The sequence below is a fragment of the Scatophagus argus genome, chromosome 13 (genome assembly GCF_020382885.2).
Source record: "Scatophagus argus isolate fScaArg1 chromosome 13, fScaArg1.pri, whole genome shotgun sequence".
Taxonomy (NCBI): Eukaryota; Metazoa; Chordata; class Actinopteri; family Scatophagidae; genus Scatophagus; species Scatophagus argus.
Genome location: NC_058505.1, coordinates 15,360,870 through 15,375,934, shown reverse-complemented (window position 1 = coordinate 15,375,934; position 15,065 = coordinate 15,360,870). Strand labels below are relative to the sequence as shown.

The following is a 15,065-nucleotide window of genomic DNA, read 5'->3' as shown; positions in this document are numbered from 1 at the left end:
ATGTTGAAGTATTCCCTTAATTTTGTTGTAAGCGTACAAACACACTGGACTGTAGCAGAGAAACTGAAACACAACAGCTTGTTTGGTCATTTAAGTTTTACTCTGACATCCTGACTGTTTAAGTGTGGGAATGCTTCCTCTTCATTTGGCTCAGTGAACTAGCATCATTCTCATAATGATGATAAGCTTCTGATTATGAGAGTCTAATCCATTTTGGGGCGGTTGTATTGTCACTGAGGATGTGCATCAGTCAGCTGTCAGTGTGTGGCACAATGGAGCTCCGGCAGCCAGCCATTTGGCCTCCATGTCACATCCTGTTTGATAAGACTCACCAGTCTGGCACCAGTGTTGTCTCACTGCTCACAGCTAAAAAAAAAAATAAATGTAGGCTATCAACATGCAGAAATGAATGGAGGAAAGTGTGGTCTAAGTCAGTTCTGTGTCTGAAGAGCGTTGCTTCCTCTTTCTATGCACATATTTGCATCCTTCATTCAAATTATTTGAGTTTTTGCACGCATCAGACAGTTGTCATATGGTTTTGGTTGTGATGTGTGATCACTTGTTGACCAGCTGTTTGAGTCTAATACATTACAAACAATGCGAGCTTAACACTGATGTATGAGCTGCTCTGGTGTGTCCATCTTGCATTATGGACAAAGTGACACTGCATACACGTCAATAATAATTCAAGGAAGGATTTCTTGTTTTGCAAAACTGTCATGATGAAATTCGGTTTGAAAACGGTTTGCACGCTTCCCTTTTCTTTTTCGAAATGTACCAATGCTTTAATCATGATCCCCAGCGATATGTCGAGAAGGTGTTCTTTTGTCTCCAGTTGTGCACCATCAGATCCTGTGGTTCACTGCAGCCCTTTGACGAAAACAGAAGTGGGCAGCTGTGTATTTCAAAGTAAAACATGGAGGAAGAGCTATTTTTTTTTCCTCTCTCTTCGCAAGAAATTGTGAATCATCTGGGAAAAAAAAAAATCATCTGCAGGATGTATACACATTGTCATCCTTGTGTGCTTAACATTTATGTATAAACAAACATGTCGCTCACCACCTCTGAGGTGAGGGATCCATGTCCATAAATGAACTCACTACCTGCAGAAGGAGAAAGAGTACAGGAGGTGAAGGCTGGGTGTGACCTGCGCCGGCATGTCTTTAGGCTTGAACAGGGATTTGCTGTGCAGCAGGTTCTGTGAAGAGAGCTGTGGTAAATAATGTGTTTGGTGTGTTTGTGTCAGGAGATAGTACTCATCAGAGTCCACTTTCTGCCTCTCTCAGTGGTTTTTGTGGTGTCTGCTGTCTGCAGAGAAACTAAATTATTAATTAAATTAGTTTTCTATGTGTTTGGTGCCCACTGTATTTTTACATATCCTGTTGGCTCTGCAATCTAGGAAAGCAAAGGGAGGCAACCCCTTTCCTCTCTTATTTTTCCAGTCACACGATTCCTTTTCAGCGAAATGCAAACAAATGAGCTGTTGGTTCAGCCGCTGCTTCATGAAAAAATTATGACTTCATGAACTTTGTCCCTGCCTATCTGAACACAGGCAATGGGTATATGGCACAGAGTCGGGTTTACACAAAGAGAAACCTTTGAGTGAGATCTTGATTAATCTCAACAAATGCATCTTCGAGGAAATCCTCTCTCTCACAAGATCATAGAAGTATCTTTATCTTTGCTGCTACTCTCGACCAATCACTGCTCTCCCTGCTCTTCAGTAAGACTCACGAACAGCCTGAACACTCCCTCCTCTCCTCCTCCTCCTCCTCCTCCTCCTCCTCTACTACACATTAAATCATAAAGACACTCCGTACCCAACTCATTCCCAAATCCGCAGTCTCCATCAGCACTTCTGCTCCTCTCTCCTGTGTGATTCATCTTGCAAATCGTGAGTTCACTTCACTTTTACAATAGACGACCTAATGTGACTTTTGGACGTTGATTTATTGGGGAACTTTTAAAATAAATAAATAAATGAATAAATAAATCGTGCAGGATCTCGGCGCAGCTTGCGTCGTTGGAGGATTTGATGGTCGCTGTGTTGTGTTTTGTTTTGCTCTGCGCTTCAGTCCACGGTTGTAAAGTTCGAGGCGGTTGGATTTCCAGATGTGGAAAGTCTCCGTTCATTTCTCTTCCGTGAGTCACAGCACAGCTTGTGAAAGGACCGAGAACAGGGGAACCCAAACGTTTTGATTTGTCGTGGAAACACTGGCAATTGCATTGTGTCTTATGGGGAAAAATATTCACGTTGGGGTGTGTCATTATCTATCTTGTGAATGAAAAGGAGTGCAAAACCTGCGATAGAAGTCAGTTTGAGTGTTATGTAATAGCCAACTCAAAAAAAAAAAAAAAAAAAAGACGGAGCCGTGCAACGTGTAAATATGACTTAATGTGAATGAATCGTAGCTTTTAGTCTTTGAAATCTTTGCAGATGCACTTCCTGTCAGCCTGAGCAGTAAACAGAGGACGAGGCAGCAGATTAGATGAAGTCACTCATTAGAGATGCTCATCCCAGCAGACATCTCCGCTTTTATCCCCACAGGCCTGCAGTACTGGAGTCAGTATTGTGTCACAGTGGTGTTATTAACAGTGCATCTGGCTCCAGACACTCCATTAATCTTAAGTGATCGGGAGCTTTGTCCATGATGCAGCACTGATTGATCGGCCTTTTACAGGAAATTCACTGGCTGTTTTCTCTCTGTGCTGAAACCTGAGCTGCAGAGTCAGACTGCCCATTTAACACACAGCTGAACAAACTCCACAGTAATGAGACTCCTTCAGGTGGTGGTGCTGATGTTGAGCTGTTTGGATTCTGTTTAATCAAACAGTATGATTAAATCTCTTAATATCTGCCTGTACATAACACACTGTGCACAATGAACAGGTTGCAGTTACAGCGCAGTGTGTGGCTCACAGAGTAAAGTATAGACTGTGAACTGTAACAAAAGTGAGGAATGGACGTTGCTAGATCTCCCATCATCACAGCTGACGTCAGACTCACTGTGGCAATAATCCTGCTGCCACAGCGACTTGTAATCTGACTCTTGTGTAATGGGGACAGACATAAATCTGCATAATCTCTCATTTTTATTGGTGCAAAGGCTCACTGTCATCATAATGTAAAGTTTTTTTTATATATAAAAACAAGTCTAACTTCTTTTTACTGTCAACACCAGGTTTGGTGAGACTGGAGGGTTTAACTGTGCCATAGTTCGTTCATAAGACTCATTATTGCAGTCAGGCTCGTGCTGTAGTAACATAGTAATTAAAAGATTTGTGTTCTTCTGATCTCAGGTATAAAAACATAAAATGTGAGTTAAAAACTAGGTCATGCACGTCTTTTCATTTTAGATTAAATATCTACTGATAATAATTCAAAGCTCCTGCGTCAGTTTGGTTTCAGTTACAAACACACAGTATTTCAGACAATTTTATGAGTTTTCTAACCTTAATTTTCAAAAATGACAATATTATAAAATGCTCTTTCTCTCCTCGCACTCCAATTTATACTGGAAACTGAAAACTACATATATGAAAACTATGTATCTATTTATAATAGATGACTAATTACCAGTTTAAGGACTAGTTTGTCTGCTTTAGTCTATGCACTGAAAGCCCAAATATGGTAAGAGGCTGCCTGTCAAGGTAAAGCATGTATTTTTATCCACGGGGGTTTAGTTTCTGTCAGCAAACACAAAAGTCGCTGTTGACAGTAAGTAGCTTCCTCACTTTGTGATGGTATACGTTTCTTCTGCCTCTCCTGTCTCCAAATTTACTCTGTTCCTCCTTTCTTTACTTCATCTCGTTGTGTCTCATGTCTGTGTTTCTCTCAGAGCCGCCATGGTTTCCCATAAGGAGTTTGCGGGTGCAGGAAAGCAGCCAGGGCTGGAGGTGTGGCGCATTGAGAACTTGGACCTAAAGCCAGTGCCCAAGACCCTGCATGGCTGCTTCTACACCGGGGATGCCTACCTGCTGCTCTACACCACCTCGGCCCCTTCATACAACATACACATGTGGCTGGGTGAGACATGCATTCACACTGTGCACCTCAGAGTGGGGCAACATTTCAATAATCATATTTTTAGCTACTTATTATTTAAAATATTACTACTTTTTTCTAAAGTACATTCTGCTAATAGAAATACTCCTGTTTAACTTTAACATTGTAAAAAGTATGTTGTCATGCTGGTTTCAAAACAGGAACGGTCTTGCAGTGCATTTCTGAGAAATAATCACAGTTATTCGCAGAAGCCATTGTTTTGGTGAATCATGTTCCCTAAATGCCCTCTCTCCCAATGTTAGAGTTTTCACACTTGTTTTATGACGATATGACTCTGAGATTTCTGCTTCATTTTTGTCTGATGTGAGCTCACCAAAGTTAATAAAACAATAAAGCTTTGGAGTATTGCGGTATTGTAATCACTTGCTTATAGTGAGATACAATCAAAGTAAATTATTAACAGTTTAATAAACTAACATCCCCCAAAGCTGATCCACATACCACCCATGGCACACGATACACACATTATGACACGTACACTGAAACAAAAGAAACTAATGCAGCAGTTGAAACTTCCTCATGTGGTATTCTTTTAAAATGCCTGCAGATCGGATTCTGCATCCGATCTCAGTGCTGAAACATCCTCTACTGAATGAGTAGGTAAAAGTCATAACACTGTGTGAAATTCCTCTCCACCATGCGGTCCCCCCTTCCCTGTCATCTCCTCTCATCAGAGGCTCAGTTCAGGCCTGTACAGAGCGTATAATGACTCACAACTTTAACTGTTTTAAATCCTAAACCGAAGGCACAGATGAAAAGTCCTCTAATGCTCATTTAATTTTCAGTTACATAACAAAATCAAAGATCTAAAAGAAACTAGTCCATGACTCACATCTGGAATATCCCTGTGGGCCACAAGAGCCAGGCACCAGTCCCTGCATGTTTGCAGTGTTCCCAGTAATGCTCTTCCAGTTCCAGCACACAGACTGACATTGCAATCATCTGTAAGATGTTGAAGTAAAAATAACATGAGAACATAATTAATCTCTGTGTCTGTGACCAGCGTTAGTCATGTAAAACTATGGAATAGTTTTGTCCATGTTGTGTGCCATCTGTCGGTAATAGCAGGATACAAAGCGCCTCTACTGCAGATGTGGTTTATGTGATTCAAAGCATCCAGTCCTGACTCAGAGGTCCCATATGATCACTGTGGAAAAGTGCTGCAGTTTGCTCTGCTAATGCAAAATAAATTCCTGCTGTTGTGAGAAACATGACCCTTGCGCAGAGATGCGACACAGTTAGAGTCTGAAAAAAACGTGTGTAATTAGACCGTTTGACTAATAGTGTCTCTTTCCTGCAGGGGACGAGTGTTCACAGGATGAGAGTGGAGCTGCGGCCATCTTCGCCATGCAGCTGGACGACTTCCTCGGCGGAGGGCCAGTGCAGTACAGGGAGGTGCAGAACTCCGAATCCAACACCTTCCTGGGGTACTTCAAGTCAGGAATCAAGTACCAGGTGAGCCTCACTATACGGCAGAGTCAAGTTCAGATAGCGAGTGTCACTACATGAATGAAAAGACTCCAGATCATTGACCCGCACGAGGGGTTGCAAAGTTGCAGCATGAAAAAAAGGTTTCTGCTACAGAAAGGTTGGTTTATTTTTTTTGGTATGTTTCTATAATCTTGCTTGACTGTAGGGGTGCAATATCTGCCTGCCGGTCTGTCTGTCTGTCTGTCTGTCCACCACTTTTGCCCTCTGACTGAAAATCTCACCAGCTGTTGGTCGATTGCAGTGAGATGTTATATAGATGTTCATTGTCACCAGATGATGAATCCTGTTGACTTTGTTGATCCTCCGACTTTAGGTTTAGCACCATCATAAGGTTCGTATGTAGTTTTTTGAGTGAAATGTATAGATGGTTGTTGGGTGGTTTTTCCATGAAATTTGGACTTTTCATCCAATACTTTGTTATGTGACCAAATCCAAAGATTATGCAATTCCGCAGCTATACTTTGTGAGTAAGGCTAATTTGCAAATACGTTGACGTTTGGCTCAAAGCCCTGCTGTGTCTGTGTAGAGTCGCACAGAACTGCTTGCATGGCTCATGTCTTCCTTTGTTGGAATCACTGTTCAGTTTCACTTCTTAAGGCCTCAAAATTACTATTAAAATGACACATTCTGAAAAAAAGAAAGAAAATCACTTTTTAACAGAAGTGCACAGAACTGGTAGATATGCACTATTTACAAACACATTTCTGTGTATGAAGGATTTACAAGAAAGCAAAGGGTAGGACACCAGTGCTCTAGATTAATGTCCGCATGAGTAATTAAACTTCAAATTTTGTTTCTGTCTGTGGTTTAGAAATTTACTGTATAAAATATTAAGTGAGCAATGATGAGGCTACAGCGCATTTTTTAGAATATAAACAGGAAATGTTATGATGAGACCAACCACACAAATGGAGCAACAATTTGTCTCAAAGTTCTCTTTTGACCTAAAAATCTCTACAGGGTTTAATGATTGCCAGCATCCCATGAACTTTGCCATTCAGTTAAGGTAATGAGTCTGAAGTTCAGAGGAAACACAACATTCCCTACAACACATGTAAGGGTGTGTCTGACTGACTGTTTCACTGTAGGGCAACCACTGCATTCAAAGGTGGACATTTTGAAAAACTCAAGCTGGGCCGCTTTTTACCAGCCATCTGTTTCTTATTTCCATGAAACCATCCAACCCCTCTCTGGTTTTAGTTGCATGTAATTAGTCTTGTTTACTACTTTTACAAAGTTTGACAGTGGAAACTTTGCACTGCACATGTGCAGAAAGTTCTCACACGCACGCACACATGCACACTGTTCTTCTGAAAAAGAGTCAGAGACAGAACTAAATCTAATTATCTTTTCATAGTTTTGGTAACTCCGCTGTTAGAATGCAGTCTCAGAATAAACAGAGTCTGCATTGTTGCCATGGAAAATGTTACTCTCTCTTTCTCTTGAGAAAGGCATAAGATGAATTGCATGAATGTGGTTTCCAATCTGAGGGCTAAATAGCCACTCCCCCGAAACACTAGCAAGGCTGTGCCTTTGTGGGTAAGCCCACAAAGGACATTTCAAGAACAAGGAAGTCCCACTTTAATTTTGTCCTCATGAAGTAACTGTTGATCTAGAGCTTTAGTTTCTAAATACTGAGAATCTATCAAAGCATTCACACCTTTTTTGCTCCGACAGAAAGTGTCTGTTGCTCCTTTGCAGCGTTTATTTGCATGCCTTGTAAATACCTGTTTTGTTTAATGGCTTCACCAAGGACGGCACATTGCGAGACAGTCCAGACTCCCAGGTACATTATTGTTGCACAGAACAGACATGATCCCACTTTTCCAAAGCATCGTGATACTTTGATTTTCCCCATTTGATAAAATTTATTGGCTTTATCAGATTTATAGCAACTGCAGTTTAGCAGCACAATTTACAGCCTTCTGTCCTTTGAAATTTTACATTGTTGTGTGAAACTCATTTCAACTCCACCGTGCTACATGTGTTGAGCTCTGTGTCTCATGAAATCATCTGACTCCACACATCCTGCCTCACACACCCCCTCTTAGTAGGGCATTTGTGGCTGTTCATTTGGCTAACATTTTGTGGTTGTGAAATAAAACAGTGCACATGATGTAAAATTTTGGCCTTTTTCTTCCCTAACCTGTACTCATGTACGTGTTTGAAATGAAGCTGTCATTTTAGAGAAGGTGTTCCTGAATTTAACCTTATCCTTTATTTTTGTCACAGAAAGGAGGTGTGGCCTCAGGTTTTCAGCATGTGGTGACCAATGACATGAACGTAAAGCGCCTGCTGCATATCAAGGGTAGGAGGGCCATTAGAGCAACAGAGGTGGAAATGGCCTGGAGCAGCTTCAACAAGGGGGACTGCTTCATTGTTGACCTGGGAAAGGTGAGCTGGGTTTTATCTGCTGTGTGACTTTATATCAGCGGCTCCACACTGTATATATTGCTATATACCAAATCAGTGTTATGCTTCATAACTGTAATATCAATGACCTGTCTTTCCTTCTCTTGCAGGACATTTATCAGTGGTGTGGCAGTGAGTGTAACCGTTTTGAGAGGTTGAAGGCCTCCGAGGTCAGCATCGGCATCAGAGATAATGAGCGAAACGGCAGAGCCAAGCTGCACATGGTGGAGGAGGGGGAAGAGCCAGCAGCAGTCGTAGAGGTGACACACACACACACACACACACACTGCTCATCCTCTTTACCTCTTCTAGTGGATCTCAGTTATAAGCTATGCACTGAAGTTTTCACCACAAAGGAGCCTGGAGCAGAACCTATAAATGTTATTGATGCACGTTATGGCAAATGAGTTAGTCAGCGTGGGAACGAGTGGACACAATGCTGTCTTTTGTACTGTGCTGCTCATGTGCCAACTCTGTGCCAAGGCGGCATTGTAAACACTTCCTTTACAATGAAAGAGGAGGGTAAATTCCAGGGAAGCTTAATGAGGGCGCGAAGGACACTGGGTGTTACAGAATATGTTTTAAAATCATCAAGATCGTTTGTCATCTCAGAAAAGGTGTAGGACATAGTCTGTAAAACAAATGACTGATAAGCTTATTTTGACTTTGTATTTGAGTAAAAAAAAAAAAATCAACATAATTGTAACATAAGTGATAATTATGACATAAAGAGCCACACAATGATTAATTCATCTGGTTGTGTAGGCTCTTGGGCCCAAAGCTACCATTGCTCCCAGCACTCCTGATGATGAGAAGGTGGACAGCTCCAACAGGAAGAAGGGTGCCCTCTACATGGTGAGTAATAAAACTGTCTATTAAGCTGAATTTTTTATATATACCGTACATGACTTTGATTGGGTGGAAAATACGATTTCACAACTCAGACCATAAAAGGTTATACCCTATATAGACAAAAGTATTGGGACACCTGACCACTACACCAACAGGGACTCTAAAGATATCCCCTTTTAAATACACAGGCAGCTTTGCAGCGGCAACGGCTTCCACTCTTCTGGGAAGTTCGATATAACTTCGCTTCGCTTAACTTTACACTCTGAAACACTTTACAGTTAGTGTGTGAAGCTATCCCTTTGCTTTGCAGATCTCTGATGCATCTGGTACAATGAAGGTGTCCTCTGTGGCTCCATCCAGTCCTTTCAAACAGGCCATGCTGTCTCCTGAGGAGTGCTACATCCTGGACAATGGGGTGGATGGGAACATCTTTGTCTGGAAAGGTGCCAACAGTATAACAGACTCAGTGACACAGCAGAAAATAGTGTTAAACAAACTCTCAACATTAGCTTCCCTCTGTGTAATTACTGATGTTTTTTCTGCACAAATGACTAACATGCTTGTTGAAACACATGTAGCTTTGCCCTCAAGGTAAACAAGTGAAAAACATCTGTTTCTGCCTCAGTTTGCTCAGTTTATTACAATTCTAGATGCGATATTACTGCATTAATTTATTCATAATGCAACTACATTGAGTGCTATACCTGCATTCATCAGCCTTTGTGCTTTAATATTCTATTAAGTATCATGAAAAAGAATCAAATAGCCCCATGTTTGTTGCGTCTTGTCTGATTCAAACCAGGTCCCAAAGCCAACATGTCAGAGCGTAAGGCAGCAATGTCAGCCGGTCAGCAGTTCATCAGAGACAAGGGTTACTCCAATAAAACAAAGGTAAAACTGACACAAGTCTTGCAGAAAAACAGCATCTTGTTTGTCCTAGTGTGATTAGTGTACATTTTTCCTCTTCTGGCAAATTGGTAAGGAGAATTCACTTAATGCCGTGACAAAGACACAGGTAATTAAACCCTCTTGACCTGTTTCTCTTGCAGATCCAAGTACTTCCTGCAGGAGGCGAGACAACTTTGTTTAAGCAGTTCTTCAGTGACTGGAGGGACAAGGATGAGACTACAGGCCCCAGTAAGGCCTACACCATCGGCCGCATAGCCAAAGTGGAGCAAGTGCCCTTTGATGCCTCCACCCTGCACTCCAACAAGACCATGGCAGCCCAGCACGGCATGGTGGATGATGGCAAGGGCAAGGTCCAGGTGAGAGTGCACTAAGGGTTTTTAAAAAGTCAGGCAGATAATGAAGTGTGGGAAGGCTGGCCGAAACAGGCTGTTGTCTTGCTTTTAGATTTGGCGTGTTGAAAACGGTGAAAAGGTGCCTGTGGATCCCTCCTCCTATGGTCACTTTTATGGTGGAGACTGTTACCTCATCCTGTACAGCTACAGACAGGGTAGTCGTGAGCAACACATCATATACACCTGGTGAGTAAAAAGAAAAATCCATACAAACATGTGTGCGACTATGTATGCTATGATTTGTGTAATACAGTATGAATTACAAGCTGGATGCATAAATTAGCCCACCACACCAAGTCTAAAACCACTTGCACACCAGTAAATGACATTCAGACTGTGTGTGTTTGTGTGTGTGTGTTTGTTGTGTCAGGCAGGGGCTGAAGTGCACACAGGATGAGCTGGGAGCCTCTGCATTTCTCACAGTGAAGCTCGATGACTCAATGGGCGGATCCCCGGTTCAGGTTTGTGCTCGACGCTCACCTTTACATCACGTATAAAAACAAGCTCCGATTCTGTACAGCTCTAGATTAATCCCAACAACAAACAACAACTTTGGACAACCAGCAGAGGGTGGTATTACTGCAAAGTTCTTTTTGATACCACTGAATCTTCTGCACTTACATGCATACACACATTACAATTTCAGGATTTACACCGTCTCCGTTTTCATAATTGGACAATTGCAGCCACATGACTTAGTAAAATGTGAAGCTTGAACTCAAAACTGGATCTAGTTTATTTAATTGTAAATCCCAGTGAGGCAGGAATCAAAATAAATCCTTACAAATATGATGAAAAAGGTTTCAGACCAGGCAGTTTTATACATTTTAACCTTATTACTACAAATCGCATTTATGCTAAGGTGCAGGTGGCACACATAGACTAAAGTAAAAGCCACCAGTCCTTCATGGATTTTTAATGACTTCTTCCACAGGTGAGAGTGACTCAGGGTCAGGAGCCTCCACACCTGATGAGCCTGTTCCAGGGCAAACCCATGATCATTCACAGCGGGGGAACATCACGCAAAGGTGGACAGTCACAGGCTGGCAGCACTCGCCTCTTCCACATCCGGCAGAGCTCTTCCCGTGCCACCCGGGCTGTGGAGGTGAGCTCTCTGTCAGTGCATGGGCTTGTGTTGTTGTCACATCCTTGTAAGAAACTTATTTTTACCTCTCGTGTCTCTGCATACAGGTTGAGGCCTCTGCTTCTAATCTGAACACCAATGATGTGTTTGTGCTGAAATCGCCTAACGCCCTGTTTGTCTGGAGGGGCATGGGTGCCAGTGAGGAGGAGATGGAGGCTGCCAAGCATGTGGCGAGCTACCTGGGTGGCAGTGTCAGCCAGGTGTCAGAGGGCAAGGAGCCAGGTGGGTGTCCTCTGAGTACCAATATGCAATACACCAATAGTTAGGACAAATTATTAGGCTAGCAAGGTTGTTACTAAATACCCCTTATTCCCTTTCCCCAATGAAAACAAACAGTATTTACAGTACATATACTCCTTTATTTATCTGCCAAAGGTGATACTTAAGGGGATATTGTAGATAATGCTGATTTGATTTTGACAGTTACTCTGTGTAAACCATATATTCAGTCACCTAATGGCCACGTGGTAATTTAAAGCTAAAAGTGATGGGTAAATGAATTAAACTTGGTTTGATTTTGGTATAACTGTTTTGTTGTTTCAAAATAATTCCCCCAACTGGTATAGTCATGTCCACTTACTACACACTATCTTGCCATGCAATTTTAGCTTTTCTAAGTTACACTGATTGGCCTGATGAGACATAACTAATGGATATTGAGTCTTGATTAAATTTGAGAAGATGATGCATCTCATGACTGAGTGTCCCAAAGAGCAGCTATATCATTCTTGGTAAAGGAGGTGCTTCACTTCCTGTTCAGGCAAACAAAGCACCAACTATGAGACAAGCTACTCGGAGCTGAGTTATATTTTTCTTCACTCTCCCAGGTGACTTCTGGTCTGCTCTTGGCGGCAAGAAGGAATACCAGACCTCTAAGAGTCTGCAGAACATGGTCAGTCCCCCGCGTCTGTTTGGCTGCTCCAACAAAACTGGAAGACTGATTGTGAGTTACTTACACACAACAGATGTGGAAAGCTTTGTTTGGTTTATCCTATTAACACAATTATGTTAATGCTGTAACACTGCCACACTGTCTCTCAGGTTGAAGAAGTACCAGGAGACTTCACTCAGTCAGACCTGGCCACTGATGATGTCATGCTCCTGGACACCGGGGACCAGGTTAGATGAGCTCTCTGTCACCATCTTAGAGTTAGCAGAAAACATTTTTAATGTGTTAAAAAAAATGTTGGCATTCAAAGACACCAAAGACTAGATAAATGCATACATAGTACTAAAACTCTGTATAACTGTGTTTTTCTCTTCCCTGTAGGTCTTCCTTTGGATCGGCAATGATGCTAATGCAGAGGAAAAGACTGGAGCTCCCAAAATAGGTTTGTTGTGTGAAAACCAGGAAGAAACAAATATACCACTCAGCTCAAACTGACTTGCTTCAAATATTTGCTGCCAAAAAGCACCATACAGTCATAGCTCTATAGAGTTTTACTAAAGTAAAAGATTTTTAAAGCATCCTAAACAAGAAACAATGTGTATTGTAAGTTCCAAACCAATCTCTCACTGACTGATTTTAGTGTAAAATCTATTTCCTTAAAATCTGTCACCATTAACATGCACTAGCACTACTTCAGTACTGAGAGGTGTAATCAAAATAAACATGATGTGGTCGAGGGCCACGATTCATGATACCACTGAGGGTCTAATGCGGAGAGTAACTGATGTTATACGTTATGCGTATGTTTACTAATCCAAATTAATCCCAAATGTGGCTTCCAGATCAATTTGCACACATTTTTCCAGGTGTTGGACATAACTCTTGGGCCTTTAATGCTGACTGAACATACGATGATAGGATTATATCATAATGGGACAGTTTATTAATATGTATACTGGCATTAGCCACAGATTAAGCTACAGCTGCACTAATCTATATTTTTATATTAACAACTGAAAAATTATTATGTGTAGTGTGAAAGGTGTCGCTCCAACCACAGAAAAAAACATCACCCGACTCTGCTCTCCTCAACCTTATGGAGTTTTTTAGCCTCTTTGGGCTCATTGTTTTGGTTTTTTTATTGCAGCAGAGAGACTTTTGTAGAATTACCCATTCTGCATTATTAATGCTACCTCACAGCTCCAAACAGTAGACCAAAAAAACCCCAAAAACAAAACAACAAAAAATATTTCCCCTGGGAGTTTGTTAGAGCTAAAAGCAGAGTGAATATCGGACAGATCTGTTCGGTGTGCGAATGGCTAACTGTTATGTAAATGCTTTGTTTACAACCAAGTGGCAAAAATTTACCTATCCAAAGTCTTTGTTCTGCCAACTTATTCCATTAGAAGTTTACATGTTCTGACTTTCTGTCTCCCTCGTTTCTGTCTCTCTATCAACCCCTTCTGCTATCTGCCTCTTGCCCTGCAGCAAAAGACTACGTGGACTCAGATCCATCTGGCCGCCGAGGACTGCCCATCACCACCATCAAACAGGGAGCAGAACCTCCAACTTTCATTGGCTGGTTCCATGCTTGGGATCCCAAAATGTGGGACACAGACCCATTGGGCAGAATCCGTGCCCGTTTCTGAACACAAAACTCCAGGCTCTCTCTACCGGTCCAACTCCTTACCTGTCCTGCACTTCTTATTGCTATTTTGTTTATCTAAAGTCAGATCCCTCAGTGCCAAATCCAATGTTATCACTCTGATCAGGTCGAATGGCTGCCTCTATGCCTTGGTCACGGTGCAGTGCATCGGACTTTGCGAACAAGAATGAATGCATCACACCAATAGTCAAATGGCTTCCAGTAACATTATCTTTCAGCGACAGAGGTGGTTTATTGATCTGCTGGATCGAACAGCTCGTTGACTTCACGTCTTTATTTAAGCCCATAATATGAATAAGAAATTAGGAAGGGAAGCCATGTTAGACAGCTGGAGATGTCCTCTGTTTGTCTCTGTTCCTGTTCACTGCTTTTCCCTGTTCGGAAAACACCATCATGCTCTTCTTTATCTTTCTTCACTGTCTGTTTTTCATAATAAACTACTATGTCAGACAGAAACAGTTTAGCCCATTAATACACTGTCTACATGTGTTGTGTTGAATCATTGGTACTGCAATATTGTACACTTGCTAGAAGTTGCATGCTGCATTTTTTTTTATCATATTCTATGCTTTTGGATTTTAAAAGGCGTACAGTATTATGTACTTGACCCTGAAATGCTCACATGGATGGCTTTTAAATAAAACATCCAGTATTTCAAACCTGTCTGTTTTGTATTTGAACATTTCCAAGGCTAAAGAAATCAGACTAATCCTAAATATGCACTAATACCCATTCTGCTCCACCAGCATTTATAATTTGATTCAAAACTACAGAAAGTGTCGGAAGGTTTATCAGCCAGCCAGTCACTGAGTTTCCCCTCTCAAGTAGACAGAAGACATGAAAGCTCGGCTTACAGCTGCACAGACACACTGTCTTTTTAGAAAAGAAACAGCAGTCAGAATTCTGACATCTTGCAGTGATATTGTACACACTGAGCACTGTGTAATTTGAAATCTAAATACAGCATATGCATGAGAAAATTTTCAGTGGAAAGCCTATTATTTCAATCCATCCTGTGAGTGGATGAAAAAAACAATTTCAGCAACAGATGATAAATGAGAATTGTAATCATTTACTCGATTTCATTTCAGAGGTTTGAACATCAAAGATCCTGCGAAAGGACAAGAGCTTAGAAGGATCCTAAGGAGATTTACCACACACAGTAAAGTGCATGCACACAGTAAGCGACATCTACGGTAGGGAAGTCATCTAAACATGCCATTGTATCTCCATACTCAAAGAGT

General features: G+C 41.6%; 1 protein-coding gene across 1 annotated transcript; it reads left to right on the top strand.

Moving 5' to 3' along the window:
- Positions 1 to 1,742: 1,742 nt before the first annotated feature.
- Positions 1,743 to 14,480, top strand: scinlb (scinderin like b). Its single transcript, XM_046407814.1, has 17 exons — positions 1,743 to 1,894; positions 3,840 to 4,027; positions 5,367 to 5,521; positions 7,790 to 7,951; positions 8,080 to 8,229; positions 8,735 to 8,824; positions 9,132 to 9,264; positions 9,624 to 9,712; positions 9,871 to 10,086; positions 10,175 to 10,308; positions 10,493 to 10,583; positions 11,057 to 11,227; positions 11,314 to 11,488; positions 12,094 to 12,209; positions 12,308 to 12,385; positions 12,537 to 12,597; positions 13,644 to 14,480. Exons 2-17 carry the CDS (start codon positions 3,847 to 3,849, stop codon positions 13,802 to 13,804), a joined length of 2,163 nt encoding a protein of 720 aa, XP_046263770.1. The 5' UTR covers positions 1,743 to 1,894; positions 3,840 to 3,846; the 3' UTR covers positions 13,805 to 14,480.
- The last annotated feature ends 585 nt before the right edge of the window (positions 14,481 to 15,065 follow it).